Source organism: Mastigoproctus giganteus, chromosome 10, assembly GCF_048544385.1.
Source record: "Mastigoproctus giganteus isolate SK-2022 chromosome 10, ASM4854438v1, whole genome shotgun sequence".
NCBI lineage: Eukaryota > Metazoa > Arthropoda > Arachnida > Uropygi > Thelyphonidae > Mastigoproctus > Mastigoproctus giganteus.
Window position 1 is genome coordinate 214266484 of NC_143584.1, and position 18621 is coordinate 214285104.

General features: G+C 36.8%; 1 protein-coding gene across 1 annotated transcript in view; it reads left to right on the forward strand.

Moving 5' to 3' along the window:
* Glys (glycogen [starch] synthase) overlaps window positions 1–18621 on the forward strand; it is an 87257-nt gene that overhangs the window by 66052 nt on the left and 2584 nt on the right. The window contains exons 11-14 of the mRNA XM_090383956.1: window positions 245–371; window positions 13088–13245; window positions 16317–16418; window positions 16552–16620. Of these exons, the coding sequence (XP_090240082.1) occupies window positions 245–371; window positions 13088–13245; window positions 16317–16418; window positions 16552–16620 (456 nt within the window). The remainder of the gene's footprint in view (window positions 1–244; window positions 372–13087; window positions 13246–16316; window positions 16419–16551; window positions 16621–18621) is intronic.

Consider the following 18621-nt stretch of genomic DNA (forward strand, 5'->3'; position numbering starts at 1 on the left):
TCCTGAGTTATAGTATAGTTTTTTCATAATTACAGATATTTATTATTGTCATTATTATGCAAAATAATTATTAAACACTTCATATGTTAAATTCAGTTGTGACTTACTGTACCTTGGTAAAATAAATTAATCTGAAGAGTAGGATAAATTTTGTACTTGTTTGCATATCAATTTTTAATATGCTAGAATTCAGTGACCCTACTTTTAAACTTGTATAATAAGTTGGTTGAATTTTATGCATTAGGTAATTTTTCATCCAGAGTTTTTGTCTTCAACAAATCCACTATTTAGTATGGATTATGAAGAATTTGTAAGGGGTTGTCACTTAGGAGTATTTCCATCATATTATGAACCATGGGGTTATACACCAGGTATGTAATAATTCCATCCATGTAGCATGTGGTGTGAAAAATCAGCTTATTAATTTCCCCGCCTGCTTTTTTTTTTTTTTTTTTTTTTTTCATGTTTTAATATCACCAAATATATGGTTTATAATAATAATAATAATAAAAAAAAAAGTATGTATGGTATATGAAATAAAATACAATACAGTTTATAATCTTAAAATAGTAATTTTCCTTATTTATTTTTGAAAATTCATGGCATTTTGAAGTATCCCTTTGGGGTGGGGGGTGAATACCTCCAGTTTATACCACTGTCTTACAACCTGAGTGGAAAAAACTAGGATAATCTTTTGCAATGTGAAAGTACTGAAGTATCAAAACAACAGACAACAGTTTGAAAAAAAAAAAAAAAAAAACCCCACCTTCTGTACAGGGTGAATCAAGTTGAATAATGTAAACTGGATTGATCAGAATGAGATCAGATTTTGCTGAATAGAAGCAAAACATAATTAATGGCTTTCTTATAAACAGGTTGAAAAAAAATGAATGAACTATACATTACATACTCCTATCTTGGGGTCTTCATTGGTAGTATGAGAAAATTAGAATTTTTAGAGTTAATATTTTTTTTATATTTGAATTATATAATATATAAATCTGCTAACAGATTTTAGATATTTCCAGCATCAACAGACTGGAGCTACACTGACATCAAGAGGGAACAACACTGATTGATAAGAAATTCTGCAAGGTAAAGATTGATTATTGGCTAGGGTAAGTCCTTGTTCTGAAGATCACTTGGTGGCCAGTGGTTCAGGGTCACCCTGAAGGATTGTTAAAGAGAGCCTGTTTTCAGAATGCAAACCTACTGTCTAATTGAAGCTACCTGTTGTGATGATGGAGCCATATGGCTCTGACACCAGTGACCAGTTTCAAAGGCAACTCAGAATTACCTTTGCATTTTAATGAATAATGGAGTCACCTTATTGATGATGCTATTCAATTAAAAATTATATTATTAACTTTATATTGACTCCATAGATAAATATAATTATTTAAGAGTGTAAGCCCAAGCTCTGCTGCTGCTATCACTGGAGGGGCGAGGGGCAGTAATGTCCCCAGACAGACAAGTAATACAGAGTAGCATTGTTTTCTCAAACTATTTCAATAACTCCATTAGAATATTAACCTGCTTGTTTACTAAATTTCTGCATTTGGCCAGTGCCGTCCAGTAATAGGAGTTATAACATGACAATACTTACATTTTCAGTGGGATTTTCTTTCACATGCCATTTGGCTGTTCATTTAGAATCAATATGTTTGTTGACTACTTGACACAAGGTTGTTAATTGAGGCTCTCTGTTATCTGATGATGGTGCTAAATAGTTCTGAGACCAGCAACAACAGTGCCTTTGAGTTTTTAATGAATAATGGATTCACCCTCTTGGTAATGTTATTTAATTAAAAATGATATTAGTAACTTTATGTAGACCCATTGGTAAACATAGCCATTTGTAAAGAGTGAAAACCCAAGCTTTTTTACTGGAGGGATATTTTTCCCAGAAAGTAGAGAGAGAAAAAAATAATGAAAAGTATTTATTTTCTCAAATTATTTCAATACTTGAGTTGCAGTAATAACTCTCTTCTTTTCTAAAGTATTCTAGTTTATTGGAGTATGTAATTTTTAAAAGATGTAAGATCTAATATATGTTAAAAGTATAGTAAGACAACTCTTATGTTTGTGTACTTCACTTTAATATAATAAATGTGTAGTTTCCTTGGCTCACCTTTGTTTTATTATAGAAATAAAAGTGTCAGTTATATATGATCTACTGTATATAAAGAACAGACTTGCTTATCACCACAGCAGTTTCCACATGCTCAGAAGTGGCATTTCCCATATGACGGGCATTCAATAAGTATTTACCCTCACCTAGAAATATTTTGAGTTAAAGATCTCATATTGTGTGTATATATACTAGGTCTCATAAGTTAATCTATATTTATTTATGTTTCTGTATCCATTGGTTACTGAACTAGAGCTGAATACAGTGAGAGGTGGTATGATGGAGAAGGTTGAAGTCTAATTTGTTATAAAATCTCTTCATTTGTAAGGCAGAGAAGCAAAACAAATCCCTGAGGAGATCAAAGCCATATATGGGGAGATTGCCTATCACATGAGACATGTGAAAAATTGGAAAAGACAGTTCAGGTGTGGGAAAAGCAGTGTGCACAATAACCTTTCAGCTACAGACCCTGCCATTGTGGCTAAAGTGGAACAGCTAGTCCTTGAAGACAGACATGTTACTATAAATTTTATAGCAAATGAAGTGAACATTAGCTATGGCTCTGTTTCCATCATATTACATGAGTTCCTGCTCTAGGGTGGCAGCCTGATGGGTTATGAGATTGCTAATACCTCATAAAAAGCTTCACAGGAAAGAGTGTTCTGCATAATTGTTAGAGCTTTGTATAGAGAATTTTTATGATATTTTTGACCAAATTGTGATGATGAATAGGGTATATTACTATGACTCAAAAAAAAAAAAAAAAACAGATGGACAAACAATGGATATATTCATCATCACCAGCCACCAGAAAAGTCAAAGTTCGATTTTATGCCAGCAAGGTCACGTCAATCTTCTGGAACTCAAAAGGTATCATCCTTACAGATTACCTTTCAAAAGGCAACAGCATCACTGGGGAATACTTAAAAACTAAAAAATCTCCTCGGAAAGTTGAGAGGCTCTTGAGTTAGAGATGGAAGAAGCTATCCATAGGTGTCTACCTCCTAGCCAAAAATGCTCCTGCTCACAAGCTGCTCTCATGGTGGAATTTGCTGTGCACCCATCTTATTCTCCTGACCTCATACTTTCAGCTCCTTCTTCCTTCTTAGAATGAAGAAACTATTTTGGAGGCCACGGAGTTAATGAAATAAGTTTGGTTTTCTGCTCTAAGTGAAGAGTTCTGTTCAAGAGACAAGAAAGTTTATCCACAGATGGGAAAAGGTATGTAGCTCTAGAAGACAGCTACATGCCGCAAGTTAGGTCAGGATGTGTATGTGTCTGCAAGTCTGCCCAGGCACGATAGATAGGAGGGATTATATGCTGAAAGCCTTGTAGATTAACTTGAGAGAATCTGTAAGACTCTAGGGGCGAAATTTTTATTGGTGTGGCCTGCATTTGTAGGTGGAAGAAATCTATTTTGTAGAGATGGTATGCATTTGAACAAAGGTGGTGCAAGGATTTTTTCCAGTATCATTGAGAATACTCTAAGGATTCAGAGAAACTGCTAGTGAGGGGAAGAAGGGTAATATAGATCAGTGCTTATCTAATGATATGGGTCAAAGTAATGCTTGCATTCACCTCATGGTCTTGTTTGTTGCGACAACAGCCAACATTGATAAAATGTGCTGAGAGTAGCAATGTTTTAAATAAGAGGGAAGATAAAGCTTGGAATACAAACCTAAATAACTTCAAGAGTGCGAAAAATTTTTTTAAAAATTTTTTTTTTTATTTTGTTGCACAGAGCATTAAACTACAATACATAAATATGCTTTCGGCTGGATGGCAGCCTTCATCGGATTAAAATACTTGAATGGCAGTTGGAAGAGAGATGCACTGCCAGGATGGTGCGTGAGGCGCGTGGTTAATTGTTTGTTGATGTTTGTGGCTGTGACGTATGGTGGTGACGTGGCCAGCATTTGTCTATGGATAGAATTACTGACTCTGTGATGGGATTAACTTGACAACCACTGTTCCTGTTCATAGAGGTATCCGAGCATTTTATATTTAACGATTCCAACCAGGTACGCCTTAGGTAATGGTGGGACCTGTCCACAACCACGACATCGCGGTGTGGGTCGATGTCATGGTGGGTTGTCCAGACATGCTCGGCGATAGCTGAGTGTTCCACATCTGCCAAACGGATTGCCCTTTTATGTTCTGAGAGGCGTTTCTCGAGTCGACGTCCAGTCTCTCCAAAGTAGCAGCTCGTGCAGTCACGGCAAGAGATGCGATAGACCAAACCGCTCTGTAGAAGGGTGGGGGCAGGTGCTTTTATGTTGGAAATGAGAGAACGCAGTTTCTTGCCTGGGAGTTGGATGCACTTTATCCCATGTGATTTTAGGATTCTACCGATCTGTTGTGACAGGTTGGGGTAGTATGGGATGAATGCCCTAGTGGATGACTCGTCACTGTTGGCATTGCTGTTGGTCGTCACGTTGTCGCGTGCTTGTAGATTACACCTGTCAAGGATGTCGATAGGGTAGCCACACCTCATAAGGTCTACTTTGACTCTGGTGACCTCTTTGCGTCTTTCATCTGCGGAGCTGGAGTGTGTCCAGGCGCGAGTTAGCAAGGTTCGGGCAGTGGAGAGGAGGTGGCCCCGTGCGTGTGCTGACCGGAAGTTGGTAAATTGGCCAGCACACATAGGCTTACAATAAACTGTCGTCTTCAAGCATGTGTCTTCGCGCCGGACAAGTGTATCTAGGTATGGTATAGAGTTGTTCGACTCTAGCTCAATCGTGAATTTTATGAAGGGCGATAGTGAGTTGAGGTGGGTTAGGAGTCGCTGACCTGAGTCTCTAGGGATGACTACGAACACATCGTCTACATAGCGACACCAAAAGGCGATGTGATCTGGTGCGTGTGTAAACGCACATCCCTCTAACTCCTCCATCACGATGTTTGCTGTGACCGAGCTGACAGAGGAACCCATGGCTGTGCCATGTATCTGCTGGTAGATTGAGTCATTAAACATGATTGCACCCCCTGTTAAGCACAGTCTGAGGGCGGCAGAAATGTCATCAGGTGTCAGTCTAGTTCTGTCGCTAAGGGTTCCATCATTGTCCAAGAGTTGTTTTGCACAAGAGATGGCAAGTTCCACTGGGATGGAGGTAAAGAGTGATATGACATCGAACGATGCCATGACTTGATCTTGCGAGATGGATATAGTGCAGATCCTTTCTATGAACTCAACACTGTTGGAGACAGTGTAGGTGGTCTTGCCAACTAGAGGAGAAAGAAGTCTCGAGACAAATTTAGACAGCTCGTAAGTCGGTGATCCACAGCAGGATACAATAGGTCTTAGTGGTGTTTCTTCTTTGTGCACCTTCGGCAGGCCGTAAAACCGTGGGATCTGACACCCGGAGGCACGGAGGTGATTATGGGTTGACTGTGTGATTTTCTCTTGTTTCAGCCAAGTGTTGATGAGGATATTCACCTCTGACTCCCATCGTTCCAAAGCCCTGTTGGGGTTGACAGTTAAGGGTTTGTAGACGGTAGTGTCTCGTAAGAGCAGTAAGGCTTTCGCCATGTAATCAGTGTGGTTCATTACAACCGTACGACGGCCTTTGTCCGCCGGTAGAATGACGAGGACGAATCCTGTTTCAGTGCCTTGAGGGTAGAAATCTGTATACGGCTGAGGTTTGAAGAGACGGGGCGAGCATGGTGTAGAACTGCTGCAGTCTTTAAGCGGATTGTGTTGGCTATATATCCATCTCGCAAGATCAAGTCATGGCATCATTCAGTGTCATATCACTCTTTACCTCCATCCCAGTGGAACTTGCTATCTCTTGTGCAAAACAACTCTTGGACAATGATGGAACCCTTAGCGACAGAACTAGACTGACACCTGATGACATTTCCGCCGCCCTCAGACTGTGCTTAACAGGGGGTGCAATCATGTTTAATGACTCAATCTACCAGCAGATACATGATACATGGCACAGCCATGGGTTCCCCTGTCAGCTCAGTCACAGCAAACATCGTGATGGAGGAGTTAGAGGGACGTGCGTTTACGCACGCACCAGATCACATCGCCTTTTGGTGTCGCTATGTAGACGATATGTTCGTAGTCATCCCTAGAGACTCAGGTCAGCGACTCCTAACCCACCTCAACTCACTATTGCCGTTCATAAAATTCATGATTGAGCTGGAGTCGAACAACTCTATACCATACCTAGATACACTTGTCCGGCGCGAAGACACATGCTTGAAGACGACAGTTTATCGTAAGCCTATGTGTGCTGGCCAATTTACCAACTTCCGGTCAGCACACGCACGGGGCCACCTCCTCTCCACTGCCCGAACCTTGCTAACTCGTGCCTGGACACACTCCAGCTCCGCAGATGAAAGACGCAAAGAGGTCACCAGAGTCAAAGTAGACCTTATGAGGTGTGGCTACCCTATCGACGTCCTTGACAGGTGTGATCTACAAGCACGCGACAACGTGACGACCAACAGCAACGCCAACAGTGACGAGTCATCCATCCCATACTACCCCAACCTGTCACAACAGATCGGTAGAATCCTAAAATCACATGGGATAAAGTGCATCCAACTCCCAGGCAAGAAACTGCGTTCTCTCATTTCCAACATAAAAGCACCTGTCCCCACCCTTCTACAGAGCGGTTTGGTCTATCGCATCTCTTGCCGTGACTGCACGAGCTGCTACTTTGGAGAGACTGGACGTCGACTCGAGAAACGCCTCTCAGAACATAAAAGGGCGATCCGTTTGGCAGATGTGGAACACTCAGCTATCGCCGAGCATGTCTGGACAACCCACCACGACATCGACCTACACCGCGATGTCATGGTTGTGGACAGGTCCCACCATTACCTAAGGCGTACCTGGTTGGAATCGTTAAATATAAAATGCTCGGATACCTCTATGAACAGGAACAGTGGTTGTCAAGTTAATTCCATCACAGAGTCAGTAATTCTATCCATAGACAAACGCTGGCCACGTCACCACCATACGTCACAGCCACAAACATCAACAAACAATTAACCACGCGCCTCACGCACCATCCTGGCAGTGCATCTCTCTTCCAACTGCCATTCAAGTATTTTAATCCGATGAAGGCTGCCATCCAGCCGAAAGCTTATTTATGTATTGTAGTTTAATGCTCTGTGCAACAAAATAAAAAAAAATTTTTTCGCATTATGAATCCGGAGCACATAGGCCTCTTTTATTATAACTTCAAGAGGTGTGTCAAGGTAGTAAACTATAGATGATTATTTAGTCTCAACTGTGTCTACAGTAATGTCAGGAATGTTGTCAATAAAATGGCCCTGAATATGAAATCCTTGTTAGAACAACTAATGCTGATATAATAGAGCTAACAGAAATGGGGTGCCACGCAGAAATTTGGGATGACGAGTTCCGCTACAGTATGTATAATGTATTTAGGAAAGACTGAGAAGATAGGAGGGGTGGTGGTGTCATGCTTCTTATCAAAAGTGGCCTGAGTGCAAAAATAACTTTTACTGAGTCTGAAGTTACATCTACCAGTATAGAATCTCTGTGGTTTGAGTTAGTTGGAAGCAAAGGTATAATGAAAGTGGGAATAAACTACAGAGTGGACGATTGTGAAGAATATGACGAGAGTCTGCGTGCAAATGGAATGGACAAGCAAGCACGAATGTCTTATTATGGGTGACTTCTGTCTTCCCCCAATTGATTAGAATAAGTGGGAGATAAACTCACCTCGGGGAAAAATAAATTTTTCTAAACAAACTAGATCAGTGGTTCCCAAACTGGGGTCTGCACACAGAAACATATATATATATATACAGACTGTGTGTACACACACACACACACACACACACACACACATATATATATATACACGGTCTGCGAACTTTTTTTCATTTTTGAAAGGGTCCGTAGATGTATTTTCACCAATATGTTAGAGAAAGTACTAGGGGCAAGAATATTCTTGACCTTGTCATTACCAATGAATCAGATGACATCACAGGGCTTAAAATACAGGAACCATTGTCAGGAAGTGATCACGCAATTGTCATTTGGAAGATGAAGAAAGGTGTTGCAGTAGTTAAAGGTAAAAACACGTTTTAACTTCAGAAGAGGGAACTTTGACAGTTTAAGTTGCTATATGGCATTTGTGAACTGGGCAGATTGCTAAGGGATGGTAAATACATTTGAATTATGGAATACTTTTAAAGCAAAAAATCAGAGAAGCCATGAATGCATGCACACATTTAAGAAAATATTGCTGGAGGAGGATGCCAAAATGGATGACTGAAGAGCTAGCTAGTCAAATAGAAGAGAAAAAGATAGAATGAGACTTTACGGAGCGATGAAAAGTACTGAAGTGTATAACAGGTATAAGTTGATCTGTAATAGTACCACATATAAGGTTAGAAGGCCAAGGCTGTTTATGAGAAAGCATTGGCTACGGGAGCAAAGAATGAGGACAAGGAATGTTTCATGTACAGGTAGTTCTTGACTTTACGAGTTAATTCATTCCTAGCACGTGCTTGTAAAGTGAAAAATTGTAAAGCGAGCATTTATTTCCCATAGATATATTGTTAAAAATGGGGGTTACGTTCTCAACAATGAAATTAGTTAGCTAATTAGTTTGTTTAAACAATGATTGATTTATTGAAAGAAATGAAAACGTAGCCTGTAAAATCAAGCAAATTATAATAATAGAGAAATTATTTACGACTTACAAATGTAAAAGAATGTTTATTCTTCATCATCATCGACTAAATGCACACTCGTTGATCATTCATTATTGGCTTGGCACTCGTTGGTTTGTTGCACAAGGAGTCATCTTCAGAAATGTTTCAAGAGGCATTTGTTTTCAAGCTAATCTTTTCTTTTAATTATAAATTTCACGACTGCATGCATAGGTGTTGACATCTAATGCATGCATAAGTGTTGACATCTAATGCATGCATAAGTGTTGACTTCTTATCTCTCTCTCTTGGCACAAGCACATTACAAATATTGCTTCCACTGCATCTAAAAAACTTGGTTTTCTCTTTCGCTCTTGTCGTTACTTTTCTTCCAAACAGCTGTTCACTCCTTACAAATCGCAAATCCGCCCTACCATGGAATATTGTGCCCCCAAAACTAGGGCTTCTTGATTCTGTTCAGAAGAGGGCAGTTAGGTTAATTAATGATTCGTCTCTAACAGAGTCTCTCCACTCGCTGTCTCACAGATGCACTGTTTCTGCTGCATGCCTCTTCTACAGATACTTCCATGGAGACTGTTCTTCTGAATTGGCTTCTATAATTCCCGCTCTCTCTTTTAAAACAGTCCGAACACGTGCCGCCACCAGCCAACATCCATTTACTATCCAACTTCAAACTCACAGAACCAACTTTTCATCTTCCTCGTTTATTCATTGAACTGCTGTTTTCTGGAACAACTTTCCTTCATACATATTTCTTGAAAATTACAGTCTACAGAAGTTCAAGTCTAATGTCAACAAATATCTTCTTTCGTCTTCTCAACCTCCAACCCAAGCACGGTACTAAGTAGTATAGGTTCTAATACCTCTGGTGTTTGGGGTTTACATAAAAATAAATAAATAAAAAAATAAGCATTTTTTAACGGTACACACAAATTGCAACTAACACAATTCGTGTGGAGTAAATAAAAGGAATGAAGAGAAGATTCTGAAAATTTTTGTTTTTTATACGATTGAAGATTTCAGTAAAGGGGAAATGCATTTCACCATAATAACATAAAAACCACACAATTCCAGCTATTAGTATTTTCCCAAATGCAAGAAGATAAGAGTTTACTACCTGTTTATAATTGCTTGCAGTAACAAAAAAGCCCAATAAACCGAAAAGTGCAAATTGTTTTTATTGTTTTATGGTCATGACCTCCAGAAATGTGCTTTAGAAAAATATCACAAAGGCATTTAAAATTGATTCTTATAACGGAACATATAAAGTTGAAAGTGTAGTGCATTTTAATGATTTGAATTGGTAACTAGTACAATTTATAAACCACACTCGTGGCCTTAAGGTAATTTCAACTTCCGAGATCTTGAAATGAATTACCAAAAAACAATGTGTTATTGGGTTCACATTACAAAATTTTAATGATACGATGGTGTTTCTGGAAGTGATTAATATTGTAAAGCGGGGTACACTGTATTGTATAGCTATGCACATGGTTTGGAATGCGGTATTTATGAATGTTTAACATTTGTTTTTTGCAATTAATGTTCATATTTTTGATTTCGTTGATAGTTGGGGGAAAAAAACTTGTAAACCCGGGAACTCGTAAAGTGAGAACTGCCTGTATATGAATACAACAAAGAAGGAAGCTAATCACATTGGATCCTCGTGCACTGAGTATGAGAAAGTCTTAGATAACCCAGCCAATGTTGCAGATGAATTGAACAGGTACTTTGCATCGGTCTTTACTCGCCACGAAAGACCCTTCATGCTGAAAACAGTCTGTGCAAGTGAGGCTGAGCCATATGAAAATGTCGTAATTACAAATGATTGTTTATTAGAAAACTTTTTAGAATAAAGATAAGTAAGGCTCGGAGTTGATGGCATATACCCTGTAGTTTTGAGGGAGAGCACAAGGGAGTGTACTGAATCACTGAGATTAATTATGAGGGAATCTTGGAGAAGTGCCAATGTATCGCCAATACATAAAAGCAAATTGGGTAACTACAGACCAGTTAGTCTGGCTTCAGTGGTAGAAAAAAAATCTTAGAGGCAGTGATTAAGAGTTAAATGCAGGGACATTTAGATAGATTGGGGCATTCTGAAGGACACACAACATAGCTTTGTTAAGGGTAAATCATGCTTAACTAACTTAGTAGGCTATTTTGACACAGTTGCTCCTGAGCTGGATTTAGGGAACAATTTTTACTTAGCTTATTTGGATTTTAGCAAAGCATTTGACTTGTTCCCTCATGAGAGCTTACTGTATAAGCTTGAACAGGTTGGGATTACTAGTAGGACTCTAAGATGGATTTCTGGTCGGCTGCAGGGCCTTCTGTCCTGCAGCTACCCAGATGTTTTCAGATTGGTGTAACATCAGGAGTGGGATCCCTCAAGGATCGGTTTTTGGACCACTGTTGTTTCTTATTTTCATAAGTGACATTGATGAAGGAATAGAAGGTACGATGTCAAATTTTGCAGATGACATAAAGATTGGCAGAGTTGTTAATGATCAATGCCAGGCAAGTGCGTCTTCAGGATGACGTGAACAGACTTCAAAGAAGTGGCATGTTTTAATGCTGCTAAATAATGCAAGGCCTTACACTTGGGGAATAGCAGCCCACAAATTTTATACTTGGTGGGGTTGAATTAAAAACAGTGGAGGAGGAAAGGGATTTGGGAGTTACAATATGGACAGATATGAAGTTTTCTGAACAGTGTAAACAGGCAGCTAGGTGTCCTATCGATGATTTATCGAATGTTATTGTGTAAAGGCAAGGAGGCCATAATCCTACTGTATAAGGAAATTGTAAGACTACATTTGGAATACTGTGTTCAAGTGTGGAAACCTTATCTGAAAAAAGACATTGAGTTTCTTGAAAGGATCCAAAGATGGGCAACTTGAACGCCAAGGTCGGCAGAAGGACGATTGTACGAGGAAAGACTTTGATTATGTGGGCTACAGAGCTTGGCAACCAGGCACATCAGAGGGGACATGATTGAGGTTTACTAGGCTCTGAGAGGTATTAGATTAAAATGAATGAAGGTGGAATTCTCGTTATAAAGAATTCCACAACTAGGAGTCATAAATTTAAATTATAGGCCTTGAGGTTTAGTTTAGATTGTAGAAAGTTTTCTTTTAGCCAGTGAGTTGTTGATTGCTGGAACAAGTTACCCTCACAGGTACTTGAGGCTGATAGTTGGAATAAATTCAAAGATCAACTGGATAATTACCTGTGTGAGGAGGGAAGCATATAATTTGTGTTTTCTTATCTACTTGGGTGTTTTTTTTTTTTTTTTTTTTTGCCAGTGCATCTAAAGCCTGTGGCTTCCTTGCAATATATGGCAAATATTATTACTATTATTATTTGTGATTTTATTGATTTTTTATTTGGAGAAAGTAAAGGTGGATAATAGCTGTTATAGAAGAAAAATTTGTATTAACAAGGAGAAAATCAAGCAAAAAGTTGTTTCCTTTAGTTTTCTATCTCAAAAATTATAGTGAAGAGAAGTGCCAAAAAGTAGAATGAGCTGGTATATAAAGCATGTTTTGAAAATGATGAAGAATAGTTAAAAAAAAAAAAGAAAAAAAAAGAGAAGTTTATATCAACTAGAAAGCACATTCTTTATTCCTCATGAACACTTACATTATGAATATCAGATTAAGGCAGAATTGCAACAGTAGACTAGTTTTCAGAACTAAAAAGTTATATTAGGAAAGTGAAATTGCCATGCTAGTGAAAAATCCTTCACTTATTATTGTCAGTTAAAATTTATCCTTTCTCCGTAGATTCAGCATAAACTGATCGTCAAGTATAATATCTACATATCATTCAGAAGTTTCAGAACATGTTTTGAATCCATTTGGTTGATTGTCTTCAAAGAGAAATGAAAAAGAAATTTTCATGCAAAATGAGCCATTATTTTTAATGTAATAGTTAATGGTCCTGTCCTTGGAAATTTGATTCCATGATAGTCCTCTAAGGCAGTATATACATTACCATGTTTAGCTCATAAACTGCTAATGATTCATTATACATTATGTAAGTTACTGAGCATTTTGAGCAACCCTCCATTGTTTTTTGGCACTATTGGGTTTTATTTCCAGTGATATTCTGAAATATGACTGATATTGAATGTCATGCAAAATGTCAAGAGTTCTTAATGTTTTTTTTTTTTTTAAATTGGAATGAGCTTTCCTTCCATTCTGAATATACTCTCAACTGAATGCCAAATTAATCTTTTAGTTTTTATCACTTGTGTTAAACTTAATTCAAAGTTTATTTCCTTTATAGCTGAATGCACAGTGATGGGAATTCCAAGTGTAACTACCAATTTATCTGGCTTTGGATGCTTCATTGCAGAGCATGTAGCAGACCCAATGTCTTATGGTATTTATATTGTAGATAGAAGGTTTAAGAGTCCAGAAGAATCTGTACAGCAGCTTGCACAGGTAGTTTAACTTATTGTCTGATAATATAAATTATCTCATAACACTGACATCTAAACTAGTTTTCTATTACTAAATCCAAGAATTATATTCAATGCTGAAAACTGTATACATACATAAATGTGCCTAAATATTTAATAAACATAAATCATACATATTGTAAAGTTAAATAACACTCTTATTTTGTGCTCACATGCAGAATTAGTGTATTAGCATGAGAAATTACATTATTATTTCTATAGTAATTTCATATTTACAGTGAGCTCTTTTGGTAATTTTGTTTGCAACCGTCTAACATGTGAAGAAGTTTGGTCACACTGCCATTAGACTTGTGGAAAGGGTCTATTTATTTTTTATTTCAAATATTCTTGAAAATATTGTGGCAGTATCTTTTTCTGATATTTATTCAATTGGACAAAAAGAAAAAAGTGATAATTGTAATAAGAAAATCAATGTTGTTATTGCAATTAATTAATGGTGCTATTGATACTTGCAAGTCAACCATATGGGCATTATCCTCTCTGTCATTACAGTGGAATTGCCATTTATCACTTGTTCAGAGATCAGGGTGTGAATCCTCTCAGAGACTAGAGGAATTTTCCTAAAGGCCTCTTCAACTGGAGCTCTAATTAGCTACCTCAGTTGGAGGTAGGGTTTCTCCCCTGATTTATTCTAGATTGCAAATATTGACCAGTAGTCAAGCCTTGAAATCCAAACATAAATTCCTTGCAAAAATAAAAATAATGATTATTGCTCTTCACAAAGCTAGTGAGGAGCAATAATATTCGCACTCTTCCTTGAATCCTGTTTAGAAGTTCTACTTGTAAGGTCCAGATTTCTGTTTTTCCTAGGTCTCTGTTCCCTAGGTGCAGAACCTTATATTTATAACATTAAAACTTATTGTTCATTTTTCAGACCATATTTTATAGAGGATTGGGATTACATCTAGTTATATTTTATAACTAGATGTAATCATTAACTACCCTCTCAATCTTCTGATCATCAGCAAACTTTGCAGACTTCCTCTAAGAATAGAAACAGAAATCTCCCCTCACAGCAATCCCTGAGAGTTTCCACCTGTTACAGTAGTCCATTCTGAAGAATGCCCATTTGTGACTACCTTCAGCTTCCTGTCTTTTGGATACCCCTGATTCAACTAAGGTTCTTTCCTGTAAGCCTGGCTTATTCCAGTCTATACAGTTACCAGTACAGTATATAGATAATACTGGTAACTGTATAACTCTATACCAGCGTTATTCAATCAGGGATACGCGAGAGATTAACAAGAAACAAAAATATTTTGGAACAATTGAAACGTATTTTGTACTTAACCATATTCTGTAATAATTACACTATTGCCATTATTAAGCTGAGTGATGATTCGTCAGATTTGATGATTTATCCTATTTTTTACTTAAGCGTGTTTTGCATTGTAGTAAAATATAATAGACATACATATATTGGGGTACAAAAATAAGAACATGATTCTTTGGGGGTATGCGAACCAAAAAGGTTGAGAAACACTGCTCTGTACTGTCCTTAAAACATACTCGGTGACTTTGTGGACCACAGAGGTCAAGCTTACTAGTCTATTTCCCATCTTCTCTTTAGGTCTTCCTTTATGGATTGAGAATTAGTGCTTCTCCATTACAAGGGGGATCATTCTGGAGTCTAATGATTATTCTCATTGATATTACAAATGGATGGTGGGTTCTCAACTTTCCAGGAATTCATTCAGTATTCTAAAGAATTACAGAACTAGGGGTCATCAAATCAAATTACAGGGCTTGAGGTTTAGATTAGATTGTAGGAAGTTTTTTTTTAGCCAGCAAGTCATTGATAGCTGGAACAAGTTGCCCTCACAAATAGTTGAGGCTGACAGTTTGAATAAATTCAAAGATCAATTGTGTGAGGAGGGAAGCGTATAATTTGTTTTCTTTTCTTTTTTTTTTTTTTTTTTTTTTTGCCAATGCAGCAAACGCCTGTGGCTTCCTTGCACTATATGGCTATTACTATTATATATTATATATAAATGGTATTGGTCAAGATTAGATTCAAATTTCAGTTTGGAATCCAAATACAGGAATGTTGTTGGCAGTAAGGCATTAGTTGTGATATAACACACCACATAAAGCTCTTCAGCTTATTTTCGGCGCCTCCGTAGCCAGGTGGGCAGGAGCAGCAGTGTGTAGCACACGCTTTTTGATTAGACCTGGGTTTGAGCCCATGACCACCAAATATGGAGGATGTGGAAAGGTCAGGGAATGACCACTGCATATCCCCGGAGCAATATGGCCTTAGTTGCTAATGCTCCTAAAAACCAAATAACAAACAACAAACAAACAGCTTATTTTAAAAATCTACAAGTTTGCTTCCTTGATTCTCTTTCTGTTCCTAGTGTCTATCCCATATACAGTCTGCAGTTTAATTGCATCATAGTTTTTAATGTACGGGGACAGTGCTGATTTCATAAGTGCATATGTTGTTAATTGGTGATATGCTCTAGGATTGCAAATACAATTGAGAATAGGGGCCTCAAAACTAAAGTTTGCACTGGGCTTCCAAAATGAAGTTGTGTATTGGAAACCCACAAGATTGTTATGCCACTATTTTATATTATTTTGCAATTTTATTACTTTTTTGTTTGAATAAATACAGTAGTTGACATTTCAAAAGGAGAGATAATTATGAAATTATCCAGGTTTTACTTCTTGTAGAGACTAAATTATTACTTTGAATTAAAAATTAACTGATATTTTGAGATATCTGAACTATAAATACATATCCTTCCAGTCAGTTCCTGCTGTTCTCGTAGAGTTATCCAGTATGGAGTTGATGAGATTTTAGTGTATTTATGTTAATAATGTATTATATTAATTTACGTTTGAGAAGCAAAACAAGAAACTTGTAATGACATACTGTATGAGTAAAGTTACAACTTGAGACTGTTTTATAGTTCATCACATTACTTTTATAAATTACTTATATTAAGACAATTCTTAATTTTTCATAGTTACTTTAAAATGTAATTGCATATACTTTATAATCATGTTTGGTTTGAAACATTATTTCAGTATTTATTTGACTTCACCTGCCTATCTCGTCGCCAGAGAATCATTCAGCGAAATCGAACAGAAAGACTTAGCGATTTACTTGATTGGAAAAATCTAGGAGTGGTGGGTAGCATCAATTTCATCCATTACATTTTAAGAGAAATAAACCAATTTGAGTTAGAAACTATTAATATTCTAAGTGAATATGTAATAATACACTGTTGCGTGTTGCTTATTTTTTTTTTTTTTTTTTTAGTATTATAGAAAAGCAAGACAAATGGCATTACACAAAACACATCCATTAGTCTCAGAAGAGGAATCTATGGTGAGATATTAAATAGTTTCTTCCTGTTTGTTATTAACAGTAGAAATAGTTATCTGAGAATTGAAACTTTTGATTCATTGTGCTAGTAAAATGCTTGCAGATTTTCAAGTCAGTTCAAGGTGCTCTTTGTGAACTTTTTGTAATTGTTCAATATAATTTTCCTTTTCTGATTCAAACTATTACATTAGAAATGCCAACATAGAAAAGACTGTATTGGGCATTTGCATGATGCTGATTTATCAATGGCCCCCAAAAAAAAACCCCTGAAAAAAAATTAGCTATCACAGTATATTTTCTTTCACAACAAGAAAAACCATATACAGAAAAAATGCCCCAGCTTATTTTTATTGTCTTAGTAGTTTTACTTGTTATAAAACAAAACAAGTGAGACAATAAAAAAAAAGTGATTATTCCTTTAGCTTCAACTTTTGAAGCTAAAAGAATAATTGCTATGTTATTGTCATCGCTTTATGGTGTAACTTTTATAACTGTTTAATGCAATTGTAAGACTACTTAGAATGGAGAACTCAAACTCAAAACAGTCAAGCTTCTTGATAGGGTCCAGAGATGGGCAACACAACTGCTGAGGTTGGCAGAAGGGTGTCCATGCAAGGAAAAACTTCAAATATGTTGGCTACAGAGCTTAGTAACTAGACACCTTAGAAGAGACCTAATTCAAGATAATAAGGCTGTGAGAGGAGAAAGTAAGATGAGTGAACATGAAAATTTCACTGTTATATAAATGATTCAAGAACAAGGGCCATAAATTCAGTTTAGAGGGGAAGAGGTATAGTGGACTCCAGCATGTTTTTGTTTAACCAGTGAGTTGTAAATTAATGGAATAAGTTGCCTCCGTGGGTGGCTGACGGCCTGAGGAAATTCAGAGGTTGCTGGATAGACACCTACATGAGGACAGAGTCAAAAAAGAGTTTTTTATTTATTATTATTTTTTAAAATTAATTAATTGAAAATTGTCAAGAGATTATAATAATACATATTTTGTGTATTTTATTTATAAATAAATATCATCCAAATTCTTTCTAAAATTATACTTTCTTTATGCTAAAACTTGATTACAAAATTAACTGACTGTTAAGGTTATTTTTATATTAATACCACTTTTATAAAATTAATACAGGCTCTTATACAGGCTCCTCTTGCTGATGCTCCCAGAAATGCACATCAGGTTTCTGGGAGCATCAGCATGGTCTGATGATGGGTATCGGTAAGATACGAGAAACGTCACTTTAATGTATAATTAATGTAGGCAAACAACCTAATAAACTATATTATTAATTTCACTTGGTATAAGAAATGGTATTAATATAATAATAACCTTAATGGAAAACAACCATGTAGCATCCTTCCCTAACTATAACTGAAAGTTATTTTAAAAAATATTAAACCCTAAGAGATAAGTTATGTAAATAGTTTGAGGAACTGTCTAATAATAAAGTATTTTTTTAACTTATAATTCATTATATAAAAGTCTCCTAGGTTTTAAAATTCAAGAAATATGTTCTTGAACTGATTTATTTCATTGTAATTTGGCAGGCAATAATACAGAATCTAAGAGTATTAAATGCATGTGTGGGCGCCTCCGTGGGCAGGAGCAGCAGTGCATAGCACACGCTTCTTGATTAGACCGGACTTTGGTGGTCACGGTTCGAGCCCGTGACCACCAAATACGGAGGATGCGGAAAGGTTAGGGAATGACCACCGCATATACCCGGAGAAATATGGCCTTAGTTGTTAATGCTCCTAAAAACTAAATAACAACAATAAATGCATGTGATTGTGCTTTTTTTATATATAATATGCCCTAGTGTTGCATAAAATTGAAAAATCGGTTAAAATTAATAATAAAATTGTAAAGAAATTTATCTGATTTATTACACGTAACTATACAAGAGTTAACTAAATTGCTCAAATTTAGTTAACCATTCCTATTGTCATTATTAAAAACAATTTAAACTAAAGTGGCTGGCAAAGGGTCACTTT